The 16795-nt window shown below is 37.2% G+C and overlaps 1 protein-coding gene across 2 annotated transcripts in view; it reads right to left on the bottom strand.

The window, feature by feature from the left end:
- znf512b (zinc finger protein 512B) overlaps positions 1–16253 on the bottom strand; it is a 34915-nt gene extending 18662 nt beyond the window's left edge. For both annotated transcript variants that reach the window (XM_044114734.1, XM_044114744.1), the window contains exons 1-3: positions 15895–16253; positions 15216–15656; positions 12415–12549 (exon numbers count right to left, since the gene is read on the bottom strand). In XM_044114734.1, the coding sequence (XP_043970669.1) occupies positions 12415–12547 (133 nt within the window). In that variant the 5' untranslated portion in view covers positions 12548–12549; positions 15216–15656; positions 15895–16253. The remainder of the gene's footprint in view (positions 1–12414; positions 12550–15215; positions 15657–15894) is intronic.
- Between the last annotated feature and the right edge of the window lie 542 nt (positions 16254–16795).

Below are 16795 nucleotides of genomic sequence, written 5' to 3'. Positions count from 1 at the left end.
AAGTGTGTGTGTTTATCCAAATAAAGTCCAATCAATTGAATTTACAAGAATACAAGTATGAACTGTTTTCTGTGAAAATATTAATAATTTTGTGTGATTTTAATCAGAGGGATGGTTTTTTTTTTTAATTCTTACTAACTGTTTCAGTAGGATTTCATGTGACAAACTTACACAAAATAAAGTGGGAGAAAAGTGATCAACAGTTTTCCAACTTTTTAACAAACAAGGGTTGTCAAGAGGGTTGCTTCATAGCATTAATGGACAAACACGATGTCGCATATGAAACATGGGGGTGACAGCATCATGCTGAGGAAATAATTTTCTTCAGCACACAGGATGGCTTGATAAAACCTTTCAGACATAGTAGTAGACTGAGACTAAGGTTCAATCTACAGTTCAGTGACCCTCAATCCTAGTCAGAGCTCATGCAGAATATTTTAAATCAAAACACATTCAACTACTAGATGTGACCTCCACAAATTTGGTGTGTGAGGCAAAATTTAACTACAAGCAAAATGCTATGTATGGAAGAGAGCGTCACCCTGAAAACACAATCTCCATGATCAGAAAATGATGGTCGTAGTATCATTCTGTGGACATTTTGATTTTTCAGCAGACAAAAGGAAACAGAATCCGCAAAATTTTCGGTCTCTAGAAGTATGACATACAGTGTGAGACATACCAAAAACATTTTCAGCCGTAGCAGAAGTGAAAAGCTGCTCTATATAGTATTTACTCTTGTGGAGGAGAGTTGAGTAGAAATGCACACCACTCTTTTTTACACCTGTGCATCATTTTCCTTCTACTTCACTGTAGGAACAATCAATTTTATGCGATTGATTGTGGAGATCAATCGCATAAAATCTTAATCAGACACACTGAAGTTTGTCTTTGCATTAGTGTGAAAAGGGGTATGACAGATTTTGCAAGTCGCAATGCATACAAGAATTACACAGCAAACTTTTAACACCTCGCCTTTCCTTCTTCATCTCTTGTTCTCTCAGACCCAAACCCACAGACAAAGACCACTGCAAATGTTTGTGTCTAATCTCTTTTTGCAGACTCATAACATTAGTCAGAAAATAACTGAAAATAGAGCAAAATAGAATGAGACGTGGCACAACATTGCAGACTTGAAACTTCAAATACTTGACAAAATGTGTAAACACAAACATGAAAGCACACAGTCCTGCACAAACAAGTACACAAACCCATTACCAATGTGTGTGATGTCAATGCATTGATATGAGTGTATTAATATTCTCCAGGTACCAGAGCATTTCTCTATTAGCTGGGTAGCAGCTGGAGAGGTGATGCACTTGGCAAAGCTGCTCTTTTGCTGGGAATGAAATTGAGCTTGCATTCTAATTCTTGTCCTAGAAAATAAAGGCCTTGAAAAAAAAACCCAGCATAATTAATGAATTTTGCTCTTGGGAAAGATATGATCTTGTTGCTATGGGAATAACATCCACTTATCTTACCACAATTAGAGGCCTCTTTAGTGAAAGCAAAACAATCTGACTCAAATTTAGTGAACTGTGCTACAATGCAAACAATCAAAGCCTGTTCTGCACATAAATTATGCGAATAAATATAAAATGTTAACTCTTCTCTTTTGGATTATCTCTGTAAATAAATTACAATCTTTAAGCAGAAGTTGGAAGTTTGGAGCACACTGGCGCTCTGATGTTCCAGCAATCACGTGCATTGTTTTGGCCTGAAACAAAGCAGGCCCATTGTGTCAAACCCGAACCCCAGTTCTCATGCACAGGCCATGGGGATAAAACAGCTGTTCTGCTAATGTCAGAGTGTGATTCGCTCCCAGCTGCCTGCAACTGTTGCGCCACACTGTTTAACACTTGAAGGCGTGCAAGAGAAAAGAAAAGTAGAGAGGACAAGAGTCAGGACACAGGAGTCCTGGCAGCTGTCTAATGATCTCAAATAACATCTGCGTTCTCCTAGCTACGCCTGCAACTGCTCTCCCTTAGTGCAAGCGTTCACACATTACCCACAAACACACACACATACACACAACAGTATGCACGTACAGAACAGCCATTTGTTTTCCTTGACAAACACTTACACAGAAGCCTTTGTCTGTGTCTGCACAGTGGGCTACAGACCTACTGTAGTTATAAACAAACATTCGCCACAAACACATGCCTTGTGGAATGAGGGCATAGTTTCACTACTTCCTCAATCTAAATGGACAAAAGGTGAAGAAACCAATACACCTGGGTTCAGAACACAATGCTTACAGTAAGACTCTGCTGCAGACAATGTGGTTCAGATTAAAAAAAATGTTCTCACATCTCTTGTTTCATATGCACTCGTGTTTTTTTTTACTACTTTCCACGACCGCGTATACTGTATTTTTTCTGCATTTTCATTTCCTCTCTCTCTCTCACTCACTCCATCACACACACACACACACACTAAGCACATTTCTTCCTCTTCTTTGTATACGCACCTCCTTTCGAAGACGTCCCCATATTCCCACCCAGTCAGATCTGCTTCCAGAAAGTGAGTAAGACAGAGAAGTGAGGTGGAGCAGCGCCAGAAGACACTGACTTACTGAAAAGAAAACCAGACTCTGCCAGTGTGACAGGCTCTCAGACTCATACTGTCTTTGTCTTACTGCCCTCCCTCTCTTTTTTGCCCCACTGTAGCTGTGCTTAAGCTGAGCACTTCCATGTTTGTTCACAACTAAATTGTCTTATTCTACAAGAATATGATCTAGCCCTAACCTCAGAAACCATCATTCCTTTTTTTTCTCCTCTCCAGGGGGTCTTTTGTGAGCTCTAGTGTCCCTTATTTGAAGGTAGGCTGACAGGAAAGGGGGAAGGAGAGGGGGGAAGACACGCGGTAAATGTCGACGGGTCCAGGAATCGAACACACAACGGCCGAGTTGAGGACTCAAGGCCTCCAAACGTGGGTCGCGCTATCCCCTACGCCACCACAGCACACCCCATCATTCCTTTCTTTGGTGGAATTATCACCTAATGTAATTTTTTGCTGTTCATCAACAGAAGCAGCACTAAAAGAGAAAAAAATGTATTTCAAATGAACTCCACTGTATTCTCTGATCTTGATGGTGAGATGCTCTTTGCAAACAGGAGACTAAAGAAATCTGCTACCTCAACAAGTCAACAGAAATATGGCTATAAGAAAGAGAAAATAGCTTAATAATAACTAGTTACTGATAATATATCCTAATTTTCTTACAAATGTAACATGAAGCAGAAGAAGATGCTTGAATTAATTTAGTCTAGTAGTTGAATGCCTCAGTTCAATTAGTTACAATACAACTCAAAAAAGCTTAGTCGCCATTGGACACGACATAATGTACTAAAAACTACCAAAACTCATAACACCATAAATTCTAAGCTTTATATGTGGAAACTGAAACAATAAATGATTAATAGACAGTTTTATGGAGGAATTAACATAGATGGGTGGGTGGGTGGATGGATGGAAGGATGGATGGTTGAATGGATGGGTGGAATTGCTATTCACACTTCCATTAAACATTTCTACAACATTTCTACAACATTAATGTCATGTGCTACATTGACATTAATATTAGAATGTACAGCCCATCCTCACTGAGGTAAAAACCTGTTTTCCACACCTGTTTTATCACATAACTATTAGAAGTCAAGAGAACACTAGGGGTGTAAATTACAGGGTGATGGAAGCAACTCACTACATGTATAAGCTCTCTGAATATTAAAGATTAAGCTTGTTTGAGTTTAATTTACAGTGCAAATGATTATCATTTCCATAGAAAATATGATCTGCTCTTAATGTAAACATTAGTACAAGCAGCTCATGTGCAAATGGCTTTCTGCATGTAAAAACAATGCTACTGTATGCTCAGAGTGCACAACTTTCCGTTGGTTTGCAGGTTTGCACTCTCATGTTTCGTAGTATGAAACTGACTCAGAGTGGGAGATCCTTGGACCACATATCTTTAAAATTAGTAGCTAGCGTGAGAAAGCAAGTGTCCAAATGAAAAACTACTTTCAGGGCGCACAGTGCCTGAAACCACAGAATAACGACTCATTCCTTATAAGAAGCGACGACTACCAGTTTAATACTACCACTAAACCACACATTACACAGCCAGTTCAAAGGAACAGAGATGCAGTTAAGATTTCTGAAATGCAATCTGGATACTTACAAATTACGCATTGATCTTACAGCTGTTTCTTTTCCATGCTTTTGCAGAACTAATGTGGTGTAATGGGTTTAAAGACTTTCAATCACAATGACTCTAGCTGGCTGGTCACATATGTATAATTTCAAGGGAAGGACGAAAATAAAGGAGGAGCCGAGCTGACAAAAGAACGAGCTAAATCTTTGCAAATGTATACTCCACCAGCAGCTCACAGTGGGGTTTTTAACTGTTCCATTACATATAAATAAACATAAAAATGACCCATGTTTACAGAACAAGCTATACAGTCCAGATTCATGAAAGCCAGACACGGCCTGCTACAGGAAGCCTGCCGCTCCCTAATTATGGAAAATGACTCCCAAACTTACGATTCTTTCTTCTTACCAATCTGTTTGTCATCTTTTTCACAACTAAAAAACTCCATAAATACTACGTACTAGGATAGTGAAGCTTATTAATAGAAGTATAGAAACCAGGGAAAAATACCCCAAAATATTCTCTGACATTTTATTAATTTAAACAAGAGACAGTTAAAGAGATGAAGGAAGGAATTTTTTTATCCATCCAGAATGGGACAAAATAAGTCAGAGAAATTGTGAGTACAAAAGGCAAAAAAATGATGGAAATAAAGGCAAATGTGCAGTTTTATCAAATGGCAGCTGTGCACCAGAAATGAGGGTCCCACATTCTGCCTGTTTAGAACATTGATGTTTGCACATATGGACATCAGGCTGAGGTATTTAAAATCACCAAAGGTATGGTTTCCAGTGCTAACATAGCCAGTATAATATTGTAGGGAGATGTGATTCGAAACGTCTTCTGAGGTCATTGTCTTCTAAAGAAGCTGATAATGAGTGAATGAAACTTGTGCAGCACCTGGTGCACTGAAAAACACACCTTATGTGCCAAAATGCAGAAATATGGCATTAATTAATGATCTAACAGTATGTTTGCCCTTATTTTTTGTAAAAACAGTCCAGACTAGTCAAGACATAGATAGCACTCATATCCTGAAGGTATGCTGTGCTATGTGGTATCAACCTGTTAGTAGCTGACAAGTTTTGAAAGGTGGGCCTCCATTTGTCTAAAAATCAACACCCACGTTTGATTGGATCTAACACTTGGGCAATTTGAAGGTCAACACATCAAAATTATGCAGTTTAAACCGTTATTGAACCATTTATCACTTCACCTGTCAATTAACTTAATGTTATTTGAGATCTGTGTATGTCTGTAAACCAGACTGGGTGAATATTTTTCCCATATAACCACATAAGCTTTTCACAATTATATTTAATGTTAAACTGCATGTTTGTGTTTAAGCAACAGAAGACATTGCAACTGCACATTTGACAACAGAAACTTCATATTTATGGGTCTTTATTTTTTGCTCCAGCTGTACACATTTGACAAATATCCCTCATTTGTCATAGAGGTAAAATGTTTCAACATACTTTTACATTTTTAATAATTATGATTATGGATCTTTTAATTAATGAGTTCTTAAGTTCATGTTTTCATTCATGACCTTTATACAACTATTATGATTGTTGTGTCTATGTTCCTTACTTTTGGATTTTAAAGAAGCTTTTGGAAACTCACCACTGCTTGTATGATTCACTCTAAAACTGGATAAACCAAAATTTGTCCAAGTGGGAGTCTGTTTAGAGTACCAACCTTGTGACAAATCCTACCCCTTACATGCTAATTAGTCTGGCTTTCTATTTGTAAATGTAAGACTGGTTGTTGTGAACTTTTTTTTCTATTTTGCACCTTTTCTATCTATATGCAAACAGTTCCATGTTTTATGATGACCCTGATGAAGCCCACAAGTTTAAATGTGCTAGTCTGTTAAAAGAGTTGTTTTTCCGATGTGTTAATTACATTATTGCGGCGTGTGCAACATTTTGAATATACAAAACATCAAAAAAAGGGAAACACACTGGCTTTTTAATGGTACAAAGTTTTTAGTATCTCATTAAAGCCTTTTATTAAATGAAAATATAAATAATTAATGGTTTTAGTGGCAGTGGAAAATTCAGATATTTAAAAATAAAAAATAAAAATAAATAAAAATTGACATTTTACTATTGAGTGCAGTTACGAGGTCGGGATGTAAGCTTTTCAACTGTATCTTATCTGAGTGGCTCAGGTGGGTCATTATGAGGAAGAGGCTTAGTTAATAAGACTAGTCTGACAGGATAAGCTAGTGGTGGCTAATCCTGAGTGGGAAGCACCAACTGTCAAAATACCTACATTTAGCTGCAATCACACAAAGCTGCATCAAAATAATCACTCTCAAAATGACTGATGGTAAACATGGCAAATAAAACAGGAAATTTAAGGCGCATTAATATTGAACATCAGCAGGAATTAAGGAAGCAAGAAAACTGAAAGCTCAAAGCTGTCAAGATGCATGAGGGACAGTCTGAACCTTAGATGTTGATGGAAAATCTTATAAAAAATGTTATAATATATATATTTTTAAATGTTCTCTTTGAGTTGGTGTGTACAAGTTTAAATATGAAAAAAATCACAGTGGGTTAAAATACTTAACCAGTGATTTTGTAACTCTCTGCAGCAGGTAAGTGGACAAATCAATAAGAATTACTCAGTCATACTACTATTGCAATGAAGCCTTGATTGATGAGTATAAAAAAATCTTAATTTGACATTTTTTAAATTGTATAACAGTAAATTCTATGTTTCTGCCCAACATCCTGTCTTCTGCAACAGTGAATATTCTGCTGTTTCGCTCATGTGTACAGACATAACTTTACGAAGAACATTTACAGTTAACTAACTGCACAACAGTGGCAGAAAGCTGCTTACATTTATGGATTTAAGCTGGTTCATCTGCTCAAATATCTGTGAAATTCCTGAATTAAAACATAAGGTATCTATGTAGACACTTACAAAATCAGATCAATCAAAATCAACATTTTATATTTTAATGTTTTGTAATAAATCTCATTATGCTTCCTTGAGGGATGTCACTTTTATATTCTGAAAAAAGGAGAATATTTTCCCTATTCTTTACATTATTTAATGTTGAACATGCTGTATCTAACGTGTCTCAGAAGTCAGAGCTTTTGAGCTAGGAATTATATCACATATAATGCAATTTTTTTATTTGCATGCTTTAAAACAGTGAGACTTGCTATTTGTGCTTGTGTTGGCTAATATTAGCAATTAAATACCAAAACAGCATATTTCCCTCCATTCAATATGTTCAAACATTGAAGGAACATGTCTGCAAATAGTTCTACAGAACTTTTGGTGCCACTGGTTTATTTAGATGCAAACACGATGAAGTGCACGCCTGCATTCTGTGGGCGTGCAGCCATCTTGAATGCTAAACTTCCTCAGCAAGCTCTGACTGTCTGAGTTGTATTGTTGTTGCTTTTCTGCCTGGGAACTCAAATACCTTGTGGATTCCTTTAGGTCTAATCTGGCTTAAAACGATATTAAAAATAAATACTTTTTTGAACGGAGCATTTTAAATGAAAGATTTACTTCTATATAATCAAAAGACATAATAATACCAGGTTAAAACACAATATCAAAGGGAAGAAAACATAAAACAACAAAGAAAAATGTCTCAAAGTCAACCTCAAGGACCACATCCTCCCATGTGATCTGTCTGGTGTGGCAAGATTAAAGCTTAATCACAACACTTTGGGAACGCATGCAAGCCGATCTGAACTTATTATTTTCATGTTTCAAAGCACAAAGACTTTCAGGAAACCACGAGTACAACGAAGAATGGCTTAGACAGAGTTTGTTTTCTATGATTTCTTTGTGCTAAATTTTATTCAGGAAAAACCATTAACAAACAAAAGACACGAAATGAAAAATTAAACATAATCAGTCTTTGATAAAAGTGAAACAGTGTTGTCGATGAGAAGGATGTGCTACACCAGGGGTCCCCAAAGTCGGTCCTCGAGGGCCGGCATCCTGCATGTTTTATTTCTCTCCCTGGTTTAATGCAGCTGGATCAAATGACGGCTCATTAGAAGGCCTAAGAAGAACACTGACATGCCGAAAAAGTTATGGTACTACCAGGGAGAGAATTAAAACAGGCAGGATGCCGGCCCTCGAGGACCAACTTTGGGCACCCCTGTGCTGCACCAATAGTACATAGACTTATAAGTAAATAAACTTATAGAACACTTTTCTTGACATACAGACCATCCAAAGTGACTTTTCCACACAAATATTCACACCAAAATGCAGATCAGTAGATCACCTCAGGTTCAGTGTCTTGCACTTCAGTGAGACAAATCTGGAACCAAACTCACAACCTTTCAACTGTACGGCCATCACCTCATTCTGCAGGTGCATCAGTCATTTTCTGTTTACTCTTAAATTTAGCTCCCACAGGATCACATATAACATGTCCTGTTTACAGCTGGAGGAACTCTGTTTCACTAATAAGAGAATAAAAAGCAGATTCAATCAATTATTAAAAACCTTTAAATCGATTTTTTCAGAACTCAACAGTAATCTTTTCCATTTAGTTTTTGGGGTTTGATCAGTCCCATAGTTTTGGAAGTTTGCAAACATCATACTGTATAATATTTTTACCTCACTTTATGTCACAATTCCTATAATGGAAAATAATGCATGGGACAGCATGGATGTGATATTTGGCAGGTTATTTGATTTCAAGAATCATACATTAGTCCTTGGTGTGCCAATAGTGCATATGGTCAGCTGTATGAATTCACTTCACTGCCACTAATCCTCACTCCTGATGTGAGTGAGGATTACATCAGCAGCAATAGATTGTTTGGAAATTAATGGAAAGGAGAGCGGACATTATGACAGAAAACAGACAAGATGAGTTAGGAACCAAAAGGGTTTTTACCATAACTAATACCAATATTTAATCAGAAATTTTTATTACATCTCTTCCTAATATCATCTAAGCTTCATACAAATTCTCCTGAAACAACTTTAACAGTAATTTTTTTTTTTTTAGATTAAAATCAGAAAGTTTAGGTTAAATTAAAAAAAATACCTATGCACACCACTAAACAATGATTTAATTGCACTCGTATCCCTGGGAAGCTTTGCATGCGAGTCAGAGCAAATCAACCGTAGGAAAAGAAAGCGGAACATATGCACAAACTGTAGAGTATGAAGTTACCTGGAAAAGTCCCATAAAAACCTGGACCAATTCATCACCTGTGAAAACAGTACTAACACAGACGCACACACACAAATTCCTAGTCATGGTCTGCAGGGTTACTCATTAAAGAAGTACATTTATGTAACTAGTAGTCTTACAGTAAGAAGAAAATGAGGAAACAGCCACCAACTTTTCACTGATGGCTCTATAAATGTATCTTTATTGAGTAATAAAGAATAGGAGAAATCTATAAAACATGACACTTTGAGAGCTTGCATGTAAGAAGCTGCTGTTTAAACTGACTCGCTGTCTTCCACCAAAATAAACACAACATGAAACCACAAGACCAGCACATTAGTAGGAAGCAATATGAGATTAGAGAGCATGTTCTGAATTGGTGCCAGAGATCAGATAAGCCAGATAACTGGAACACGATAAAGAAGAGATTTTTATAGAGACTTAAATGTGCTTTTTGTTTCTTACGTTTTCTGCACTCTGGGCTTCATCTTGGTGAATAAGGTCTGTATTGACGCCCATAAAAAGCAGGCACCACAGAACACATGCGGGCCCCCGCATAGATATGAAAAAACAGCCTGGGGATTTTACTAATAACAAACACAATGAAGCACCTCTGTGTCTGGAAAAAGGAGGCTATTTTGCAGCAACCAAAACAACTGGGTCATATTAGCACAGACCCAGCTTTCCAAGCCTGCCTGATGCTATTACCAAAGTCATGAGGATCGGCTGGTTATTGAATTGAAAAACCATTCCCTAGTCTCGCTTTCTCCTTCCAAAATATTCCATCTCCATCCAGATGGCTTGGGGTTTCAATCATGTCAGTGCTTGGCAATACGTGTTTGTTTGGCTTTCTCACTGTAAGGCAGTCCCAGGAAAAAAAATTTAGTGGTTTCCAGGCCCTTTCTAATGAGAGGGGTAGGGTTACATACAGACTGGAACCTATGATTCTTAATAAAATATAAATCATTTAAAGAAATGCTGTAGGGACTAGTTAGAAATATGGTAGGGCAATCAAATCTTTTGGAAACAATGCAGAAATTCTCAACAGCTAACCCAAACTGATAAATTTTCAGCAGACAACAGAAAACCAAGATACCAAGTGACAAAAGAATTCATACCTCTATTAACATTTTTTCATATTCAATCACATTATGTCCACAAACTCCAGTGCATTTCTTTGTGGTTTTATGTGATAGATAAAAACAGGTGGCATTACAAGGAAGCGGTTGTTCAAAGGAAGCAGTCAGAACTCTTACTTTCAGGTTTCCAGAAGCTATGTACGTGAAACACAGAAAACATGTAGGAAAATGTATCCTGGTCAGATGAAGCCAAAACTAAACTTTGTGGCCTACATGCCACAAAATTTTTATGTGACAGGCAACAACACAATTAACATCTCCACAGTGACAAATGTAGGTGGAAGCATTTGTGGCATGATGACCTGTGTTATCAAGTGACCAGACTTGAAAGGAAGTTAGATGTTTCTAAATACAAAGCAGGTCTGGAAGAAAACTTGACTTGACTGCAGCAGAGGTTCACCTTCCAGCAGAATCTGACAACCTCTGCCTGTCTTTTCCTTTTATATCATGTCCATTATGTGAAGAGGAAGAAGCCTGTTGCCAGGTACTGACTGGGAGTGCCTGGGCTCAAAATTTCCAGCTTATTTAAACCTGCTTGTTACTGACATCCTTAGATTTAGAAAAAAAATACAAACACTGATACTTTGGTCTGTATTGTTATTTTATAGTTTTCTCTACAGTTTGTTTGATGGGAGAGTCAAAGAATATCAATAAATTTACAAATTAAATATAAACACAAGGATGAGTTTATCTATATTTTGTTAGGACATTAGTGATTTAATCCTCCAAATGTTATTTAAATGATGCAGTTGTCTTTATGTATCTCTGGAGATTCAGGTCTAGGTCCATCACTGCATACAGATTTTGGCCCTGATCACTGTCTAGCTGTAATAACTGAAGCTGTATGGAGACTCTAGATTGTTCTTGTTTAGGTTAAAAAATAATAACTTCACTTTTGTTCCTACTCATCAGAAGAAACTACTGCACATTCACACACTGACTTGTTCTCTGCACATTCTCTGCGCTTGAGTGGGTTCATTGTCACCTGGTGGCATTGGAATGTAGAGCTGTGTATCAACTACATAGTTATGGTAACATATATTATAATATTCGTTAGTCGTAACATGTAGATATTAAATAAGGAGAGCCCCAAGATGGAATCTTGTGGTACCCCACATGTGATCTTTGTTTGATTCAATGAAAAGTTGCCTAATGATATGACAAAATCAGTGTTCTTTAGGTAAGGCTTGAACCAGTCAAGAAATGTACCAGAGGTACATTTAAAAATTGAAATGTTCTTTAACAGCAGCATTTGAGTTTGAGTCTTTCTTTGCTTTGCCATGGAGATAAGTAATGATTTAAAAAAAGATTTAAAAGAAGAGATAATAGGTATAAATCATCTCTTTTATCAATTTGTCATAGCTGTGACGCATAATACCATAATAAAATTTGAAGTCAACACTGCCCATGTCTGACACCATCTATCATCGAATTACTGATGCTAGCAACCACAATCATTTATAAATGGTTTATTAGTTTTATGTCAACTTAAGTTACATTTCTAAAATTCCTTAAATTTAATTTTAATTGGAGCCAAGAAATATTTTTTTTAAAAACACAATACAAAAATACTCTCCACACCTTTCAGGTTTTTATATTAAAAACTTCCAAAATCTGAGATAAGCTAAGTATGATAGACATCATTAGCTTATGTCTATCGTATAAACTCCAATGAAATATACAGAAATAATAGACTCTAATATAAAATAAAAACTCCCGCACAGTATGAATGCTTTTGCACAGCATTGTATGAACAAAAATTCAAACACATTTACAATATGTGTTAGTATGTTATGTCAGAGGTCACTAGTAGGACAGATGCTCCACTTCACATCCCTAGATGAATTCATTTGGGGATGAAGCCACTATTAACCTGGTTTATCCCAACAAAAGCTTAATTCTCACTAATTATATATAAAGAGGGACATTGGTATATCACTCACTGTGTTTGTTGTTGTTTTCAGGGCACGGCGTGCTTCTAACAAACTCCTGGGGATGTCCGTGCTTGGGTGTTTGGCCCCTTGGCAGGCCTGTTGAGGACAGCTTCCCAAGCCTGGGGCCACTGGAGCTCTCCATACCTACAATGGTAGATTATGAGGTTAAAGGCTTTCTGCTGCTCATTAATCAGTTCCCAATGTTTGTAAGAACATTATTAGCTCTCCATTACATCAATAGTCTGTGAAGATGTTCTCTCCATGTTAATGCAGACTCTTCATACTGGTCATTGGTACTGACTAAAGGTGGAGGCACACACATCATCTGCAGTGGTAATGAGGGTGTGACCTTCCATGTTTCATTTCAAAATCAATAATCTGACTTGCACACTAACTTCATGCTCTGCATGCAAGGGTAAGTCAAAGAACAGACAGAGACAAGAGCTGCACTGCTCTGCTTGTTGTCTAGCTTATGAAAGACCACGAAATGATCTGTGTATGAGGTCACCTGGTTGACAGCAAAGTTTTCTGCTTTACATTATTAATTATCAACATTAACTGCTGAATCTCAACACACCTACTGTATAAATAAAATGTACTGTTCCTAAAATTTTGATGAACAAGACTGTCAATTATTAATTGGCAGCCAACATGCTTTAAGAATCCAACATGTTTTAAGAATCCAACATGCTTTAAGAATCCAACATGCTTTCACTCAAATGTTACTTTTATAAATTACAACACCAAACAGTATGACACCCAGTAGGAACCAATCAGTTTCCATTTTCACGCCGTGCTTTAGAATATATACGTGTTTCTGATTTATGTATCCTGGAAATAATTTGCTTTAATTTTGCTTAAAGATATTCTGACATGCATAGCAAGTGCTCTGCATTGAACAAGTTGAAATGCACATAAGCAAAACAGAAACTAGAGTGCATGTAGGAACAGCAATTTAGTATGACTGAGGGGTGTTAGATCACCCAAGCCCTGAAACTAACAAAAAAAAAAACAAACAAACAAAAAAACAGAAATGAGTAATTGTGAGACTTAAGCACAAAAAACAGTAAAAAACAGAACAGATAATCAAAGATTAAGTTGCAAAGTTCTTTGCAAAAAGTTAAACATAGACTTTCTTTTAAATTGGTACATAGCTAATGTATATGTATTGGAATTAAAATGTAGCTTACTTCAAATATTAAAAAACAACATTCACATTCTAGGAAGATACTTTGTGAATGTTTTGAGTTTGTCTGAAATTTATTCCCTCTGTTTACAAATGACAAAATATAAAAATATATGCAAATAAACAATGGATCTAACAAACTTTCAATATACTTGGTATTTTTCTCACTTAACAAGCTAACGGCCAAACTGTTTCAGCTCCACCTGACGCTGTAAACCGTTTGGTAGGTTTTTCTAAAATATTTCATCATACTGTTCCCACGGTTTAATGATCTTTTATTTAGATATCAGAGAAAGTGACATAGTGACTGTCTAAACAGAGCATTGTCCTCCACTTCCAACTACTACGAACTGCTGGTCAGCTATCTGAAAGATTTGATTACAAGAAAAACATTTAGTTGTTTAGAAATAGTTGTGAAAAAACATTCATGGCATGAAACGCGAGTCTAACGAAGCTAAAACTGTTTTGACACTACAGCTGGCAAGTCACAAGTAGTATGTCTGTCATGAAGCCAACTGCAAGCTGGCTAACTGAGCAGATAGCCTGACGAAGTGACCAGCAATAAATACTGGTGTATCTATAAAAGCCAGAACAGCAACAAGAGGAAATCTTCTGAACATTAAGAACTTATAAACTACTACAACATTTAGCAAGTGTTCATTCTACATTTTTGCTTTGGTCTACGTAGAATCAAAATAACATTGTTATTAATTTAGGCCCTGAGTTAACACACCCGTTTGCAAATTTTACACCCATGTTATCTTTTAGTGTTTCCATTTTGAACCCACCTACTTCCATTTAAAACCTGTAAACAAACAAAATGTGATTAAACCATTGTTTTTACTTGCAGTAAAGTTTTGACCTGAAATATGAAAATAGTGATAAATTGCTCAAATTTTATAAAAAAATAAAATCCATAGTTTTCTGAAATCTTTGTATTAAACCTTGTTTTATTTTGTTGGATTCTGGTTCAATTCAGATTAAAAAAAAACTTTCTTGATCCCAAAGGAAAATTAAATAACTGATGTTCGGACAAATTGATTGCTCTAAAATGATGTGCCATGATCAAACCAAATTAACTCTAAATAACATCCAACTAGTAAACATATTATTTATTGGACTCCTAAAACTACGGTACATTTACCTACAGTAGGGCTGGAGCAGATAAAAGAAAATAACTTGAAACTCAAGACAGTCTATGGTTCAGTCTCAAAATGAACTACAAAAGTACTCAAAGGTTGGAATGACCAGAAGAACCCAGAAAACATTATTTTTAAAATGGTTGAAAAAAACAGTTTCTATTTTAAAATAAAACAAATTTGATATTATTGTGAAACAAGCATTTTTACTCTCATGTTTTTGTTTTTTAATTAGGAACAATAATGTGCCGAATACAATAAGTAATTCCATAAAAGATTATTTGACACCATCCTTCAAGTTATAATGAATACAAGCCTGTGACACCTCAAACAAACAAACCTGCAAACAAGTGCAGTATTTCCCACTGCACGTGGCCCACTGCCACGGTGTTTGTCAGCTATGGTCAGGCTCAATTTGAACATGTGAGTAAATAAAAACAATAAAAGTGTTCCACTTTTGCCTCCTTTAGTCCGACCACACCTACCTGAACTGTGGGGTCAGTCACTCAGCAGCAGGAGACCTGGGGGGCCCCACCGGGTCACCCACGTGACGGGAGGAGGAGGTCAGGAGACAGGCACCAAAGTGGGCGTTTTTTCCACCAATGTTATGTTACATGGCAATCACACCTGCTTGTACGTCAAGGGCCGTTCAGACAGGAGGCTGGGGGGCCGAAGGGAAGCGGACAGCCGTCAGCCTCGTCTCCTCTGAACACGACGACAAAAAGGCGAATCACAATCCCGAGTGTCCATGAAAAGAAATCCAGCGTAGTTTCACCTCATTCCCAGTTTCCAAACGCATTCTCCTCCCTCCTCCTTTTCTGCATTAATATGTACACCACGAGGCACTTCTCCAACCTCCGACTTTTCCTTAGACCCTCCAGAAATATTTAGAAAACACCCAGGAAACACGACCAGGTCCTCGGCTCCTGAAGGAAAAATATTAGAATACAGAATGGTTTATATAGGCAGTGAAGCAAAATGGCGACTTTATTACGAAGGAGGAGTAAAAAAAAAATCCCTGCGCTGGCTGTAGCTGAAGGGAGGCACAAAAATATGTTTAGTGCAGTAATTTCGACGGCTGTGAGACAGTCGGTTAGAGTAAAAGAAAACGAAGCGAAGGAAAAGAAGAAACGTCGGATGTTAGTCCAGTCCCCGGCTCCTTACCTCGGGATTATTTCGGCTTTTTTATACGGATTTTATCTCGGCGGTCGTGTACAGTATTACAGTAGTGTGTGTTGGGTCATGCGCGTATCCACTCCACCTTTGACAGTTGCAGCCACAGTCTTGATGCAACTTGCGAGCTCTCGCGTTGTTATTATTATCTATTTCGAAGTGAGTAACAACAGTGTGGGGTTGCTCTGGCTGATAAAGTCGCTGCAATATACCCCGGCTCTCGCTGCTCTTTCGACGTAACGGCGCTGGTCCCTGACGAAAAAAAGGGTCAGGGCTTAAATTCCTCATATCAGCCCTCGTTAAGTGTTTGCATCGAGCTGCTGCTAAATATTCGACCAATCTGACCCGCAGCTTGAGTTCAGTCTGTGCAGTCTTCTCTCTCTAAAAAAAAAAAAAAAAAAAAAAAACCCTCAGAAAACCAAGTATGCCCGAAATTTACTGAATATACCACTGAAGGCAAAAAATTTTTTATTTATGTCATCATTGCCAGTCGCTGTAATGTTCAATGTTTTTCTTATATTGCCACAGAATTCAAGGTCATCCCCTAAGATATTAAATCCTATTTATTTCAAGTAATGCCATTAATGGGTCTAATGCAATATTTAGTCTGCATTAAATGCTCTGTCAGCTGGCTGCAGGGTATGTGCACATGGCTTTTCACCCATCTAAAGCGGCTAATAATAAATGTTTCACATATGGTGGGAGCCTACATTTTTCTCATAAGGACAGCTGACTTCATGAATCATTCATGGTTTCATTGCCACCTCTCTGTGTTTCAGTACAACAACAGAGGGACTCTCTTACTCTGACTGGTGCCAGTCAACATGGACTGATATTCTCCTATTAGTGGAAATAATCTGAAATCATGATGTAATTTATGTAGAAAAAACTA

Source organism: Gambusia affinis, linkage group LG01, assembly GCF_019740435.1.
Source record: "Gambusia affinis linkage group LG01, SWU_Gaff_1.0, whole genome shotgun sequence".
NCBI classification, from domain to species: Eukaryota; Metazoa; Chordata; class Actinopteri; order Cyprinodontiformes; family Poeciliidae; genus Gambusia; species Gambusia affinis.
This window is presented reverse-complemented; position numbering and strand designations above follow the sequence as displayed.